Source organism: Amblyraja radiata, chromosome 7 (assembly GCF_010909765.2).
Source record: "Amblyraja radiata isolate CabotCenter1 chromosome 7, sAmbRad1.1.pri, whole genome shotgun sequence".
NCBI classification, from domain to species: Eukaryota; Metazoa; Chordata; class Chondrichthyes; order Rajiformes; family Rajidae; genus Amblyraja; species Amblyraja radiata.
This window is the reverse complement of record NC_045962.1, coordinates 5,239,318-5,254,584: the sequence shown is the minus strand read 5'-3', so window position 1 is coordinate 5,254,584 and position 15,267 is coordinate 5,239,318. Positions and strand designations below refer to the sequence as shown.

At 44.1% G+C, this 15,267-nt stretch overlaps 1 protein-coding gene across 1 annotated transcript in view; it reads left to right on the top strand.

Moving 5' to 3' along the window:
- pth2r (parathyroid hormone 2 receptor) overlaps positions 1-15,267 on the top strand; it is a 121,071-nt gene that overhangs the window by 95,959 nt on the left and 9,845 nt on the right. The window contains exons 6-8 of the mRNA XM_033024998.1: positions 7,286-7,439; positions 8,655-8,715; positions 12,398-12,464. Coding sequence (XP_032880889.1) covers positions 7,286-7,439; positions 8,655-8,715; positions 12,398-12,464 — 282 coding nt within the window. The remainder of the gene's footprint in view (positions 1-7,285; positions 7,440-8,654; positions 8,716-12,397; positions 12,465-15,267) is intronic.

Genomic DNA, 15,267 nt, shown 5'->3' with positions numbered 1-15,267 from the left:
TCTCTCTCCAATTCTCTCTCCCCCCTCTCCCTCCTTCCTCTCTCTCTCTCTCTTCAATTTCCCCCTCTCTCTCTCTCCCCCTCTCTCTCTTTCCCCCCCTCTCTTCACTCTCCAATTCTCTTTCTCTCTCCCTCTTCCTCTCCCTCTCCCGCCCCACTCCTCTCCCCCCAGCCACGTTTATATCTACAGTTCACTCCACGAGTGTGTGTGTGAGAGCCGAGCAGTGTTTCTCATTCTGACTCTGCTCCGTGAGCTGCTCGTATTGACAGTAATCGTATCCAACTCTTAACTGAAAACGAGTGGTTTGCAAACTGAAAATCCCCCCTCTCTGTCTCTCCACTGTCCCCCCCCCCCCCACACACACACACAGACAGAGCCACACCCAGACACACACGCAGATAGAGACACACACACACACATGCACACACAGCCACAGAGACACACACACACACAGAAACACAGAGACATACACAGACACAGAGTCACACACATACACAGACAGACAGACAGAGACAGAAAGACACACACAGGGTTAAATCCCACCCGTACCCCGGCATGGAAATTAACCCCGACACCAATGTTAACACAGACTCAAACCTCCAACCAGGTCTGCTGTTGTACGGCACCGAACGAGTTAACACAACCCCCCCCCCCCCCACTCACACACGGCCCGCCTGCCCACTCCCAGCATTTAGCGTTGAATACTCACGGCTGAGTTCGCTGCGGTGCTGGGGCTTGCTGCCCTGTAAACTCCCACCACCCCCCCCCCCCCCCCGGGTCTGCTCCGGCGGCAGCGAGTGACACAATTTAACGCATTTACTGAGGAACGTGGATCGATGCATTGTATAACTACTTGCTAACTACTGGCTGTTAACAAGTGTTACAGTAGCAGTTTACACCGTTTGTTATCCATGTTCGTTTTGTAAAAAAATCCATATGGCGAATGTTTTTTAAAAATCTTTATTTAACATAGCGAATTTGTATTTCCATATGAAATACGTAAAATTAACGCGGGGCCCCCCTTGGGCGCGGGGCCCAATTTGGAAAAATCGGTCCAATCGGCCTAGGGCCGGCCCTGCAGACTGTTGTCAGAGCTGTAAGTACCACTTCTTCTTTCATAAGGTAGAACATCTTTATGTCCCAGTAAGGTAGACATAAAATGCTGGAGTAACTCAGAGACAGGCAGCATCTCTGGAGAGATGGAATGGGTGACGTTTTGGGTCGAGACCCTTCTTCAGACCCGACCCGAAACGTCACCCATTCCTTCTCTCCAGAGATGCTGCCTGTCCCACTGAGTTACTCCAGCATTTTGTGCCTACCTTTGGTTTAAACCAACATCTGCAGTTCTTTCCTACACACTTTATGTCCCATTTTCTAATAATGCTTATATTTTCTTTCTGGAAGACCCAATTTTATTTTGGGGTATCTTCTTCTTGCGTTTGAGGCAGCAGAAGTCTGCAGGTTATTGGAAGTCATACAATCATTGCCAGAACTTTACTGGTAGCTTCTCCACAATCCTCCTCTACCCAGACTCTAGTTAATCATCTGTCCTCACGCCCTAACAAGTCATACGTCACAAAAACGTACCCTTCACTCTTACTCATCCATGCAGACCATATTTTGTAGTGATGTATTTCATTATTGGTTAGATCCCCCAATTGTTCTTTATTAATCCAAGAGACAACTCTTCCTGTACATTTTCACCCTCTGTTTTTCAACCATCCAATTCCATTACACAATAGAATGCCTTTTTTATTTAGAATGCCTTTTATTGTCATTCAAACAAACAAAGGTTTGAATGAAATTTCGTTCCCTGCAGTCATAACAGCAAACCCCCCCCCCCAAAAAACACACAGTTAACACAATTCCATACAAACATCCATCACAGTGAATCTCCAAACACCTCCTCACTGTGATGGAAGGCAAAAGTCTTATCTCTTCCCTGTTCTTCTCCCGCGGTCAGGCAGTCAAACTGCTGCATCGAGGTGATCGAGGCTCTTGATGTTAAAGCCCCCGGTGGGCGCTGGTAAGTCCCGCGGTCGATTAAGCCGCGCCAGGTGATGAAAAGCCCCGTGACAGGCCGATTCAAACCCCACGATTCGGGGCGGGTGAAGTTGCCGTTGCGGGAGCTCCCGAAAATTGGTCTCCTACTAGGGACCTGCGAGCTCCGGATGTTGACGTCCACAGAGCCTGCGGCCGAAGCCTCCGAAGCTCCGAAGTCGGGTCGCAGCCACACCGCCACCACAGCCTCCGAAGTCAGCCAGCTCCGTGATGGTAAGTCCACAGGCGCTGTGACCGGAGCCATCAGATCGATTCCAGTTGGAGGCCGCCAGCTCCACGATGTTAGGCCCCAGCGAAACAGAGACACGACAAGGAAAAGGTCGTGCTACCGTTCAAGGGAAGAGATTTAAAAAGTTTCCCGCACCCCCCCACCCCACCCCCCACATATACACAACTAAATATAAACCAAAAACATACCCCTAACAAGACAACAACAAAAAAGACGAAAAGAAAAAAGACAAACGGACTGCAGGCAAGCGAGCCGCAGCTGTGTAGGCATTCCAAATAAAATATGCATGATTGCCCCATCTTTGATGCATGATGTCTCAGTTAGGTTATATTCCAACCCTACTCCTTAAGCTGGTCCAACATTGATCAGTAGCCTGTGTATTTTCAATATGATCAATGATTTCATTTTGCAGGCCATGTGTAAAACACAAGTCACTTCTGCAGTTCTTTCTCATGGCCAAATTTCCCTTGGCCTAATATCTCCTCTGTTTCCTCCTCTGCATGCATGTTTTGTGATGAGGTTGTCTGATCATATTACCTGATTTGTTCCTCTTGGGGCACTTGTGATGGTGGTGGATGGATAGGAGTGGGAGACGATGTCTCACATATACCCAGTTGTATGGGAAGCGATTGGTCACTGAATGATTTTATTTAATTGATGATACAATCCCGCTTTGTCAGAGTATGTGGCATAGTGGGTCAGCAGGTAGGCTCGCCGTCTCACAGCTCCAGTGAACCAAGTTCAATACTATCGCTGTCCCTGCGGAGTTTGCACGTTCTTCCTGTGTCCATGTGGGTTTCCCCCGGGTGCTTTAGTTTCCTCTCAATAGACAATAGATAATAGGTGTAGGAGTAGGCCATTCAACCCCTTCGAGCCAGCACCGCCATTCAATGTGATCATGGCTGATCATCCCCAATCAGTACCCCGTTCCTGCCTTCTCCCCATATCCCCTGACTTTGCTATTTTTAAGAGCCCTATCTAGCTCTCTCTTGAAAGCATCCAGAGAACCTGCCTCCACCGCCCCCTGAGGCAGAGAATTCCACAGACTCACCACTCTCTGTGAGAAAAAGTGTTTCCTCGTCTCCGCTCTCACATTCCAAAGGTAGGTTGAATGACCACTATAAACTGCCCCTGATGTGTAGGTGGGTGCTAGAATCTGGGTGTTGTTGTTGCCAATGTGTGGGCAATAAAATGGATGGTTGATGGTCAACATGGGCAGGAGGGGTTGTTTCCATGCTGGATAACTCTGTGATTCCACGACAGAGTGGGGTCAAGAGCATTTGCAGGAAGAAAGGTACCTGGATAATCATTTTTGAGCATAGTCTCTGCCCTACATTGTGTTGAATAAGCTACACCTTGCCATTGGTGTATCCTTTACCACTCTTCCTCCTCTGTCCCACTTTTCCGCAGCTCTCCACCATTCAGTGTCAAATTGTTAACAGGTCAATTACCTTTAGATGTTGCCCGCATTTCAAATCTTTTCTAGCTGGTACTTGTTTGCAATTTGGCAGTGAACTAGCTGGGTTTGGACTGCTTGACATGATTCTCCCAGTAAACTGGCAGATTTAATGTGTGAGTCTCAGAGATTGGTTTGGTCGTCGTTGAGTGTATAACATGGTGTAAAATAGTTAAAAGCATTTTAATGTGAGCAGCATAACTGGTGATTCATGATTCTATTTAGATGCAGCAAGCAGATATAATACAGTTCAAGGAACGGAACATTAGAGAAGTGAGTTATTATCATTTCATTATTGTAGCTACTCATCAGAAAATCCATTAATGCTAATGTTGTATTCATTCCTTTACCTTGGTAATTAAGGTCTTGCAAAAAGAAGAAAATGCAAATATTTTAAAAGGAATGACACAGAATAAGCCAATTACGGGGCACTTCATGCTAATGCAAGCAAGGGTGATCGAGGTTACGGTTCTATGTGAGAGTACAGTGAAATATATAAATTCTGGAAACGTTGAGGTTATTAGGATCTATGCAAATCCCAGCAATGTGAAGCCACATTATGAAGAAGTATATGTTTTTTCTGTGTACCCTATTTTATATTGTAAAATATGTATATACAATCTAGCGGTGAGTATTTTCTTGCACAGAGTTTTAGTTTAATTTTGCGATACGGGGTGGAAACAGCTGGGGTCAGAGCTCACGGCAGTGTCTAGAAGGGTCTGGGTGAGAGCTGTTTGCCGTGAGTCGATGAGATGTTGGGGGGTTAGCGGTGGCTTGATTGTCAGTAGTCAGGCATGGAGTGGGAATGGGCGACAGGCAAAGGTCAGTGGATGAGGGGCAGACTAATGGATCAGGCCTGATGGTGGGATCCCTTTCTGAATCATGAACGTGTTACAAACTTGTGGGTGGGTAGGGATCAATGCTGGGTGTTCTGGAGCAGATGGGGGAACTTACCAGATCTGGGTTCCCAAGGTCAGCCTGGGATCTGCTCAGGATCATCCTTTAAGGGTGGCACAGTGGCGCAGCGGTAGAGTTGCTGCCTTACAGCACTTACAGCACCAGAATCCGGGTTCGATCCTGACCACGGGCGCTGTCTGTACGGAGTTTGTACTTTGTCTCCGTGACTGCGTGGGTTTTCTCCGAGATCTTTTGTTTCCTCCCACACTGCAAAGACGTGCAGGTTTGGAGGTTAATTGGCTTAGTATAAATGTAAATTGTCCCTAGTGGCAAAGTGGTGGCGCCATCGAGTGTGGCAGCCTCGCCAGCAGCTGTCTGTCCTTTCATCCTTTATGTTATTTTTAGTCTGTCTAAAAGTTTGTTTTTGGAGTTTTTTTTAGTCTTTTTTATGTTAGGGGTGGGGGGGGGAACTGTCTTCTCAGTCAGTCCCTGGTTGAGGATGTGTCTTTTCTCCGAGCCACATCTTCGCCTCCCAACGCGGCCTACCATCTGGATTGGCGCGGCCTTTCCTGCCGGAGACCGGCCAGAGCTTCAGCGGCGACACAGTACTGAATTACCATCACGGAGCGGGCGATGCCTTACCAGGGATCACCGTGTTGGAGCTCCAGGGGCCTGCCAACTTTAACACTGTGGAGCTGTGGTCTGCGGAGCTTCCATCCGTGGGCGGCACTGAATTTAACATCACGAAGGCCTGGGATCTTTCGCCGAGGATCACCAGTGTTGGAGTTCCGCCCAGCTCGGCCTGTGGACTTTGGAAGCCGTGATCTCCGGTAGGAAGCGGCCGTTTCGGAAACTCCAAGCCGCTGAGAGTGTTCTTCCGTCCGACTCCGGAGCTCCGATCATCCAATCATCACGGCGAGAGGGCCTGAAACATCGGGCCGCCGTTGCAGTGACTGCAGAGGCCTCAATAGGCCCCGACCACGGGTGAACAAGAGGAAGAGGACTGAACATTGTTGCCTTCCCTCACAGTGGGAAACGTTGATTCCGCTGTGTGGGGTTGTTTTATGTTAATTCTATCGTGTATTGTGTTTGTCTTATTTGTGTGCTGCATGGTAACTCAGATTTCACTGCACCAATTGGTGTATGTGACAATAAATATGACTTGAACTTGACTAGTTTGTGTGGGATAATGTTAATGTGCGGGGACCGCTGTTCGTTGCGGACTCGGTGGGCCGAAGGGCCTATTTCCGCGCAGTATCTCTAAACTAAACTAAATTAAACTAAGTCACTTGGTTTGCAGAATCTGTGTGTCTTTTGCACAGGGGAGGCCTGTGGGCAATGGCGAATGTGACAGGATTGGGATTCTCCAGGAGTTAAAGGAATTGATGGGCCGAATGGCCTAATTCTACTCCTATGATCTTTTCAATGGGTTGCACATGGAATACCGGATATAAAAATCTGAGTCTCCATGATTCAAGTCATAAGTCTCTGACTTGCAATAGTAGAATTGGTCTGATGTGATGCCTGAAACATGTCTTTTTAGAACTCAATCTTTTGCCAATTTGGCCATAATACCAAAGGCAAGTTTAGCGCAGTGCTTCTTAAACTATTTCAGTGTCATTCACCCTTGAGTCTTTATCACAAAATTTCACCCTCCACTAAATTTTCTTATGTTTTTTGGTAATTTTCAATTTATTCTCCCTCGTGTATAATTTTATATATAATTTATTTTGTCGCATGAGCAAAAAACATAAATTAATTAATTTCTTAATTCATTTGCCCTTGGGTGAACCGTTCACCAGTTTAAGCAATGGTTCAGCGCGCACATCCGGTTGCCCGTGAGAAGGTGCAAGCAATTCTTTGTTCTTGAACCACTGCTGTTCATTCACATTAGGCAGTTTCCAGAAATGTTGGCTTTTGACTGCAAACTGAAGCAAGGAGTGACTTAAGGGCCTGTCCCACTATACGAGTTTACCCAAGAGCTCTCCCGAGTTTCAAAGAAATCAAACTCGTGGTAAGTACGTAGAATGTACGTAGCGGGTACGTCGGAGCACGGGATGTCTCTTAGCGGCTCGTAACGCTAACGGCAGGTACTCGGGAAACACGGTAAGCTCGTGAAGTTTTTTCAACAGTGTGAAAAATGTCCACGAGAGTCCCGAGTACCGGCTATTACCGTAATTCTCCGAGTTCGAATCAGGGGAAACTCAGGAGAACTCTTGAATTACCTCGTACAGTGGGACAGGCCTTTTAGAATAGCAGGGATTTGTATGTACCTTTCAAACTATTCCTTCTTGCTGATGCCTAACCTATGTAATTAGTGAAGGTAACAACTCACAAAGCGTGCAAGAACTTTCTTCACACCTTCCCGAGCCAACAATTGGCCTGCCAGGGCTCCACCCTGCCTGATGTCATCTGTTGCTGGCCCTGATCTTTTCTTGTCTCCAATTCGCCCTCCCACCCCCTACTTTCAGTCTGAAGAAGGGTTCTGACCCAAAACTCCACCTATCCTTCTGTGTGTCCCGCTGAGTTACTCCAGCATGTTGTGTCTATCTTTGGTATAAACCAGCACCTGCAGTTCTTTGTTTCTACAATGCATGGAGATAAGTTTGTTTTCTCTGATCCCACCGATGTTTATATCTCAGGTGGGCTGCAAGATTGCCGTTGTGTTGTTTCTCTACTTCTTCACCACAAACTACTACTGGATTCTCGTGGAGGGCCTATATTTGCATTGCCTCATCCTGATGGCCTTTCTGTCTGACAGAAAATATCTCTGGACTTTCACATTCATTGGATGGGGTAAGGTACCAACAATTCCTTTAAAAATAAACAATGAAAGACTTCCAAAAGTAGGGAAGGAGACGGATGGAGACATTGCCTACATAACATTTTCAGCTAAGCTGGAGACAGTGTACTTGCCAAAGAGAGTGCATGTCCACCTTGTGCCCATGATAGTGCGCTCATTTCAGTGGAATTGGCATGACTTTCTTTTTTTCCCTTCTGTAAAAAGTGGTTTGTTTATTGCCAAGACCTACCTGTGATATCAACTTTATGTCGCATCTGATTGATGTGTTTAGCCCACTTTTGGGAAAGGTCTAATCTTATTCCACAATGTTCCACTGGACTCTTTGGCTGTCTCATCTGCTTTTGGGTGAGGAAAGGAATATAATAATAGAACACTATCCCCTGACTCTCAGTCTGAAGAGGAGTCTCGACTCGAAACGCCACCTATTCCTTTTCTCTGGAGATGCTGCCTGTCCCACTGAGTTACTCCAGGTGTTTGTGTCTATCTTCATAATAATAGTCAATAGTATTTTATTTGTAACATATGCAACTGCACAGTGAAATTCGTTTTGCATATATTACACGTGCGGGCGCCGCCAATGTTAGGGACTTTATTCAAAGTCCACAAAGACTGGTCGGCACATCTGGCCATCTTTATATCCCGGGGTTGCCTCCTGCAGCTGACCTTGAAGGCGCTGGAGGCATTACCCCATTACCCTAACCCTAGCCCCGGTTCACCCTCCCACCGGTCCACACTCCTCACATCTCCAGATGAAGATGAATGTTTCATATTTTTTAGAGATTTCCTTAAGAGTTGTGTCCGTATTGCTCAGTAGGTTGGTGGAAGGAGGCAAGAATGAGAAAGATTGTAAGTCAGAGTTCAGTATTTGTTATGAAAGATTGTAATCAGCACACAAGCCGATCCATCTTTCTAGATCAAAGCTAAAACCCAAGCTCCAAATTGTGCTAAATTTAATCCACAAAATAATGTAACTTGTGTCATGGCCATCTACTGTAACGACCATGAGAGGTTTTAATGGAGAATTGATTTACGATCTCCATTCAGTAGAATTAACACTTTGGTCAAATCTTTCAAAGGCATTTTTCAATTTTGTATTGTGTTAATGCATGGTTAGTAATAATCGAGCCATCTTCCTAAAGAGCTTAATGCATTGGAGAGTCATTAGTGAAGTAAGCCTAATAAGTAAAGCTGACCTCTTCCTTTTCCAGGTGTTCCATCAGTCTTTACTGTGGCTTGGGCCGTTGTGAGAGCTACGTTAGCTGATGAAAGGTGAGAACACTTTTTTTTTCCTTGTTGTTTAATTTATAAACTTCTATTTTTTAAATATAAATCGGAAGGATTTGATCTTCCTTCATTTGCCAATGCTTGAAGGAAGATGGCTAGATTTCTGTTTTCCTCCAAGAGGCACAGTACACACAGGCCTTAAAATCCCACATTCTGCATAACACCAGGATTCATGATCAAGTCCCAAAGATTTACATAAATTTTAAACTTTCAAGAGCACGAGAAGTCATTGTTCATGAATGGCATCTGCCAGGATTTCATTAATTTACATTAAATGATTATTAACACACCAATTACCCTAATTATTCCCTTATCATGTATCTGTACACTGTAAATGGATCGATTGTATTCATATATTGTTTTTCTGCTGACTGGTTAGCATGCAACAAAAGCTTTTCACTGTAACTCGGTACTAAACTAAACTAAATTAACTTGATGGTAGACTAAAATGCTGGTGAAACTCAGCGGGTGAGGCAGCATGTATGGAGCAAAGGAAATAGGTGACGTTTCAGGTCGAGATCCTTCTTCCGACTGAAGAAGGGTCTCGACCCGAAACGTCACCTATTCCTTCGCTCCATAGATGCTGCCTCACCCGCTGAGTTTCTCCAGCATTTTTGTCTACCTTCGATATATCTAGCATCTGCAGTTCTTTCTTAAATTAACTTGATAAGGTCATAAGGTCAAAAGTTCCTGGAGCAGAATTAAGCCATTCGGCCCATCATGTCTACTCCGCCATTCAGTCATCGCTGGTCTATCTCTCCCTCCTAACCCCATTCTCCTGCCTTTTCCCCATAACCCCTGACACCCATGAAATATGAATTAATTTGAAAAGGTTCTTGAGTTCGATAACCTAATGAATATCTTAATGAAATAGATTATATCTCTTATGTAGTATATTGTGCCTCTTTAAAACATAGATTTGTGTGTGAACCCCCTAATAATTCTATACCTGGTAACATTCCTTTCAGCTGTGAAATCTGCAAGATCGTGTTTTACCATCAGCTGAAAGTTTTAGGAATATTCATTCATGGGATATAGGCATTGCTGGAAAGGCTGATTGTAGATCAATCACTATTGTTGATTTGTCCCATGTCTGGTTTTGCTATTTAGGACCCGATCCCTAATCCATGTCTGGTTTCCACCATGCCCTCCTGTGGAATGTAAGCAACCAGACTTGCAGTTTGAGCTACGACTTTGAGCCTGCAGTACCTGTTGCTATGGTCTCTGTATGTATTCTTATTAAAGTACTTGTTATGAAGTTCTATGACTCAGTGTTAACAGTACTTTGCACACTGATGTTGTACCTCTCACTGCTCTTGAGAAAAAAACCAAATGCTGCAACTCTGATCTGAAGGTGATTAAGCAGCTGGCCAAGCAGTGTCTGTGGAAAGAGTGTATGTGGTTAATGATAAAGTCTGAGACCCTCAGACAAATGAAAAGGTATGATAATGCCCAGAGAAAGAAGGTGGTAAATGATTGTGCAGGAAGGAACTGCAGATGCTGGCTTAAATCGATGGTAGACACAAAAAGCTGGAGTAACTCAGCGGGACAGGCAGCATCTCTGGGGAGAAGGAATGGGAATGCCACAACACCTAGAGCACATACCATCTGTCCCAATACTAACAAGAACAGAGTAAGCCAGAAAAATGTCCTTGCACGATGATTAATGTCAATCTGTGCAGCAACCATAAAGAACTTCTGCAAGTACAGAGTCCAATTTCTATGTAATGAATGGGGCAACAATTTGGTTGTAAAACAATTTGTGAATGGTGAGTCGAGGACCATGTGGTTAATTGTGAGTACAAGTAGTTGCCTTAATATTTATTTTTTGGATGCCTCAGACTAATATCTTTTATTCTCAACATTTGAATTGGATTCAGAACTGGGTTGGATTTTGAACTAACTTACTTATAGAGGACAGAGGGTTGTGGTGGAAGGACAATATTCAGGCTGGAGGTCAGTAACCAGCAGAGTTCCGCAGGGGTCAGTGCTGGGGCCTCTGCTGTTTATGACATGTATCAATGGCTTGGACGTATATGTAGACGGGTTGGTCAGTAAGTTTACAAATGACACCGATGTTGCTGGGGTCACATAATTGTGAGGGTGGCTATCAAAGTAAACAGCAGGATATCAATCAGCTACAGAAACGGGCAAAGGAATGGCAGATGGAGTTCAATCTGAGCAGGTGTAAGGTGTTGCACTTTTGGAGGATAAGTTTCAGGAGAAAATATACAATTGATGGCATAACCTTTAACAGCATTGAGGTACCGATTGTTCTTGGGGAAAATAAGCCATAATGTATGCTTGGCTTCATTGGATGGGGCATTGAGTATAAGAGTCAGGAAGTCACGATGCTGCTTTATAGACTTTGGGGTGGCAAGTTGGCGCACCGGTAGAGTTGCTACCAATTCCTTGTATGTTGCAAAACATACGTAGCTAATAAAGTACATGATTATGATTATGATTACAGTGCCAGAGACTCAGGTTTGATCCTGACTGCGGGTGCTGTCTGTACGGAGTTTGTACGTTCTCCCCATGACCTGCGTGGGTTTTCTCAGTGAGCTTTAGTTTCCTCCCACACTCCAAGGACGTACAGGTTTGTAGGCTAATTGGCTTAGTAAAAATTGTAACTTGTCCCCAGTGTGTGTAGGATAGTGTTAGTGTACGGGGATCGCTGGTCGGTGCGGGCTCAGTGGACCGAAGAGCCTGTTTCTGCTCCCTATCTCTGAACTAAACTAAGGCTTTGGCCGCTGCATTTGGAGTATGGCATGCAGTTCTGGTTGCCCCATTATAGGAAGGTAGTGGCGGCTTTGGAAAGGGTGCAGAGGAGGTTTAGCAGAATGATGGCTGGATTAGGGGCAATTATCTACAGGGAGAGGTTGGACAGACTTGGATTGTTTCCTCTGGAACGCTGGAGGTTGCAGGGAGACTTCATAGAAGTATATAAAATTGTGCGAGGCATAGATTGGGTAGACAGGCAGAACCTTTTTACAAGGATAGAAACATCAAATAGAAGGCCTACAGTAGCGTTAAGGTGAAAGGGGCAGCGTAAAGGAAATGTAAGTGAAAGTTGTTTACACAGAGGGTAGCCTGGAACACACTGCTGGTGGCGGTTGCTGAGGCAGATAGGATCGTGGCCTTTAAGTTTAGTTAGTGTGATTGAAGACACTTTTGGACAGGCACATCGATATACAGAGAATGAAGGATATGGATTATGTGCAAGTAGCTAAATGTTGGCCTTGGTATCACGTTCAGCATAGACATTTTAAATGAAGACCATGGTTAGCATGAGTGAAAGGCTAATTTAAATTCTTCTGCTCGAAAATTAAAATAGTCGGTTAAAATGGTGGCGCAACGGTAGAGTTGCTGCCTTGCAGCACCGGAGACCCGGGTTCGATCCTGACTATGAGTGCTGTCTATACGGAGTTTGTACCTTCTCCCCGAGACCGCCTGGATTTTCTCCGCAATCAAAGTGTAAATTGTCTCTAGTGTGTATCGGACAGGGTTAATGTGCAGGGATTGCTGGTTGGTGCGGACTCGGTGGGCCGAAGGGCCTGTTTCCGCGCTATATCTAAACTAAACTAAAAACAAAACTGTCATAACTAACAATAGGAGGCCTAAAAGTTGTGTTTGTATTCACATCATTTTCTTTCTTTTTGTGCTGTAGATGTTGGGAACTAAATATAGGCAACTTTCACTGGATTTATCAAACACCAATTGTTATCGCCATTGTGGTAAGTGGAAGCTATAACTTGAGTTGTAGCTCTCAATGAAAAGAGGAGAAGAAAACACAGTTATCCAGATTAAAAGAGTTAAGGGCCTGTCCCACTTTCACGACCTAATTCACAACCTTTTTTACTCATGGACATTTTACATCAGGCTAGAAATACGCCCCGACCTACTTGATGCCACGAGTACCTACGACTAGCATCACGGCCTACCTATGACCTACCTACGACCTTGTGACGACCATGCTGCGAGTATGAGTCAAGGGCAAACTCGACAGAGGTCGTGAATTAGGTCGTGAAAGTGGGACAGGCCCTTAAATAATAAGCAAAATGTTTATATTAATGCATATTATGGTTTAAAAAGAATATACCTAATTAAGATAGAACAAAATATTTGAGCATCTTTCACATCAAGTTGAGTTTATTTTCATATCAACAAGTGCAGTATAATGGAGGTACAATGAAAATTTTACTTGCAGCTGCCTCACAAGCACATAGGCACAGTAACATAACTTATACATTAATTATACATATACATAACACAAATGGCATGTATATTCTACAATATATTATTGTGACCATTGTTTGTTTTGTTCAATTCGTTACTGTAACCAACTTTCAGAGGCAAAACCCGCCTTTCTTGACATGTCTTGTGAATCTAACATGCATCCTTCTGTAATTTATACGTCAACATAACCAAAGAAATGGGACAAACTATTAATCCTAATTATTCCAAGCAAAATTATGGTGTGTACTACGGTTGTTTTTGAGAACTGCTTTTAATTGCTGTAAATGAGTTGCTTGTTGTAAGAGATGAGTCAACTTTGCAACGAGCTGGTGCAAGCGTTCATGTCGCATACAGTGAGCAATTACATTGGTTTTCCTCTCCAGTAAAATGGTCCCAGAATGTACGTCGCATTTCTTCCCGGCAATAGTATTTGTTATTTCTATAGCAACCAGACAATTTTGGATGCAGTCAATACAACTCCAAAGTAAGCAAAAGGACTATTTATTTAAAAAAATGTGAAGTTAGAGTCATAGAGTCCTAGAGTGATATAGTGTGGAAACAGGCCCTTCGGCCCAACTTGTCCACACCGGCCAACATGTCCCAGCTACACCAGTCCCACCTGCCTGCGCTTGGTCCATATCCCTCAAAACCTGTCCTATCCATGTACATGTCTAACTGTTTCTTGTACGTTGGGATAGTCCCTGCCTCAACTATCTCCTCTGGTAGTTAAGTTGCATCTAAATATTCCACAGGCAAATGATTTTATTCCACTCTGCAAACCTATTTATTTTTATACTTTCCATTTCATTAAAATGTGCTGGTCATTTAATTAACTACTGCAAATTACTTCTGTGTGTGAGTAGGTGGCAAAGGAACCAAGGAGGATGATGATGGGCCTGTGAGAGAGAATAAATTGAAAGGCTGCAGGAAAAAGGAATTGGAAATGGCACTGATGGGATTGATTTACTGGGAGCTGACATGATCTTGATGGCCTCCTTCTATCCTGCCATAAATAATTCAACAATTTTGTCATCGATAACTGCTAATAGCATATGAAATTCCAACATTCATTATTCTATCTTGGACATAGGACAAGGAAGCACACTTGAGCCGACAGATATCGCACTATGCCAACAGAAACGGCATGTTGCATTTTGTAACAATGCACTCTAATTTGGCTGTAATTAGACAGCAAAATAAATGAGGATCACCATCTGAAGATGAAGGTTGCCTAGCAACTTTGCACAGTTGCAAACACACCTTAAAAACAGCAAACAAAATGTTTCAAATTAACACAATTTGATGCATATACAGACCAGGCAAATTTAGGCTGAAGATTCAAAATATTTAACGAAGAGGACACAAAAGAGAAAGCGAGTAGTAAAGGGAGGATATATTCATTGTCCTTACCTCGACTCTTGCAGCACTCAGAAGCTGGTATTTGCTAGTAACACATTCACCGTCATTATCTTTGTACCGTTACATGCAGAACCGATAAGTCACAATCTGGATCACAATCTAGTTACACAGTCACAGGTCTGAAGAAGGGTCTCGACCCGAAATGTCACCCATTCCTTCTCTCCAGAGATGCCATGTGCTGAGTTACTCCAGCATTTTCTGTCTATCTTCGGTTTAAACCAGCATCTGCAGTTCCTTCTTACACGAGTCACAATCTAGTGTCAGTTATTAACATATTAAGCATCCTTACCTTTGTGCTCCATTGCATACAGAACCAAGGAGCCGCAACTTTTGTATTATGCGTGAGAATAAAGTATAGATCCTGTGATTAACACATCAATCTACCTCACCTTTGTACTTCCTCACTTGTCATCTTTTTGTTGTATAAATGTCCTGCTGTACCGACTTAACTTTGAGAGACGTGATCACAGCCTTTATGCCCCTGTCCCACTTAGGAAACCTGAACGGAAACCTCTGGAGACTTTGCGCCCCACCAAAGATTTCCGAGCGGTTCCCAAAGGTTTTTGTCAGTCTCCCTACCTGCTTCCACTACCTGCAACCTCCAGAAACCACCTGCAACCTCCGGAAACCGCACGGAAACCTTGGGTGGGGCGCAAAGTCTCCAGAGGTTTCCGTTCAGGTTTCCTAAGTGGGACAGTGACTGAGACACTTCTCCCCCTGTGCAAGTTAAATAAACCAACATAAGTCCTTAAGTCTTATTTCGGATCAAGACTTCGACAAGATGTGTTAGAGATTGAAGAGAAGCTTTCACTTTTTAAAAGTAAACCATGTCCTACATGGATGGGTATTTGTATTGTACTGATTAATTGTCATCTCTTTTTC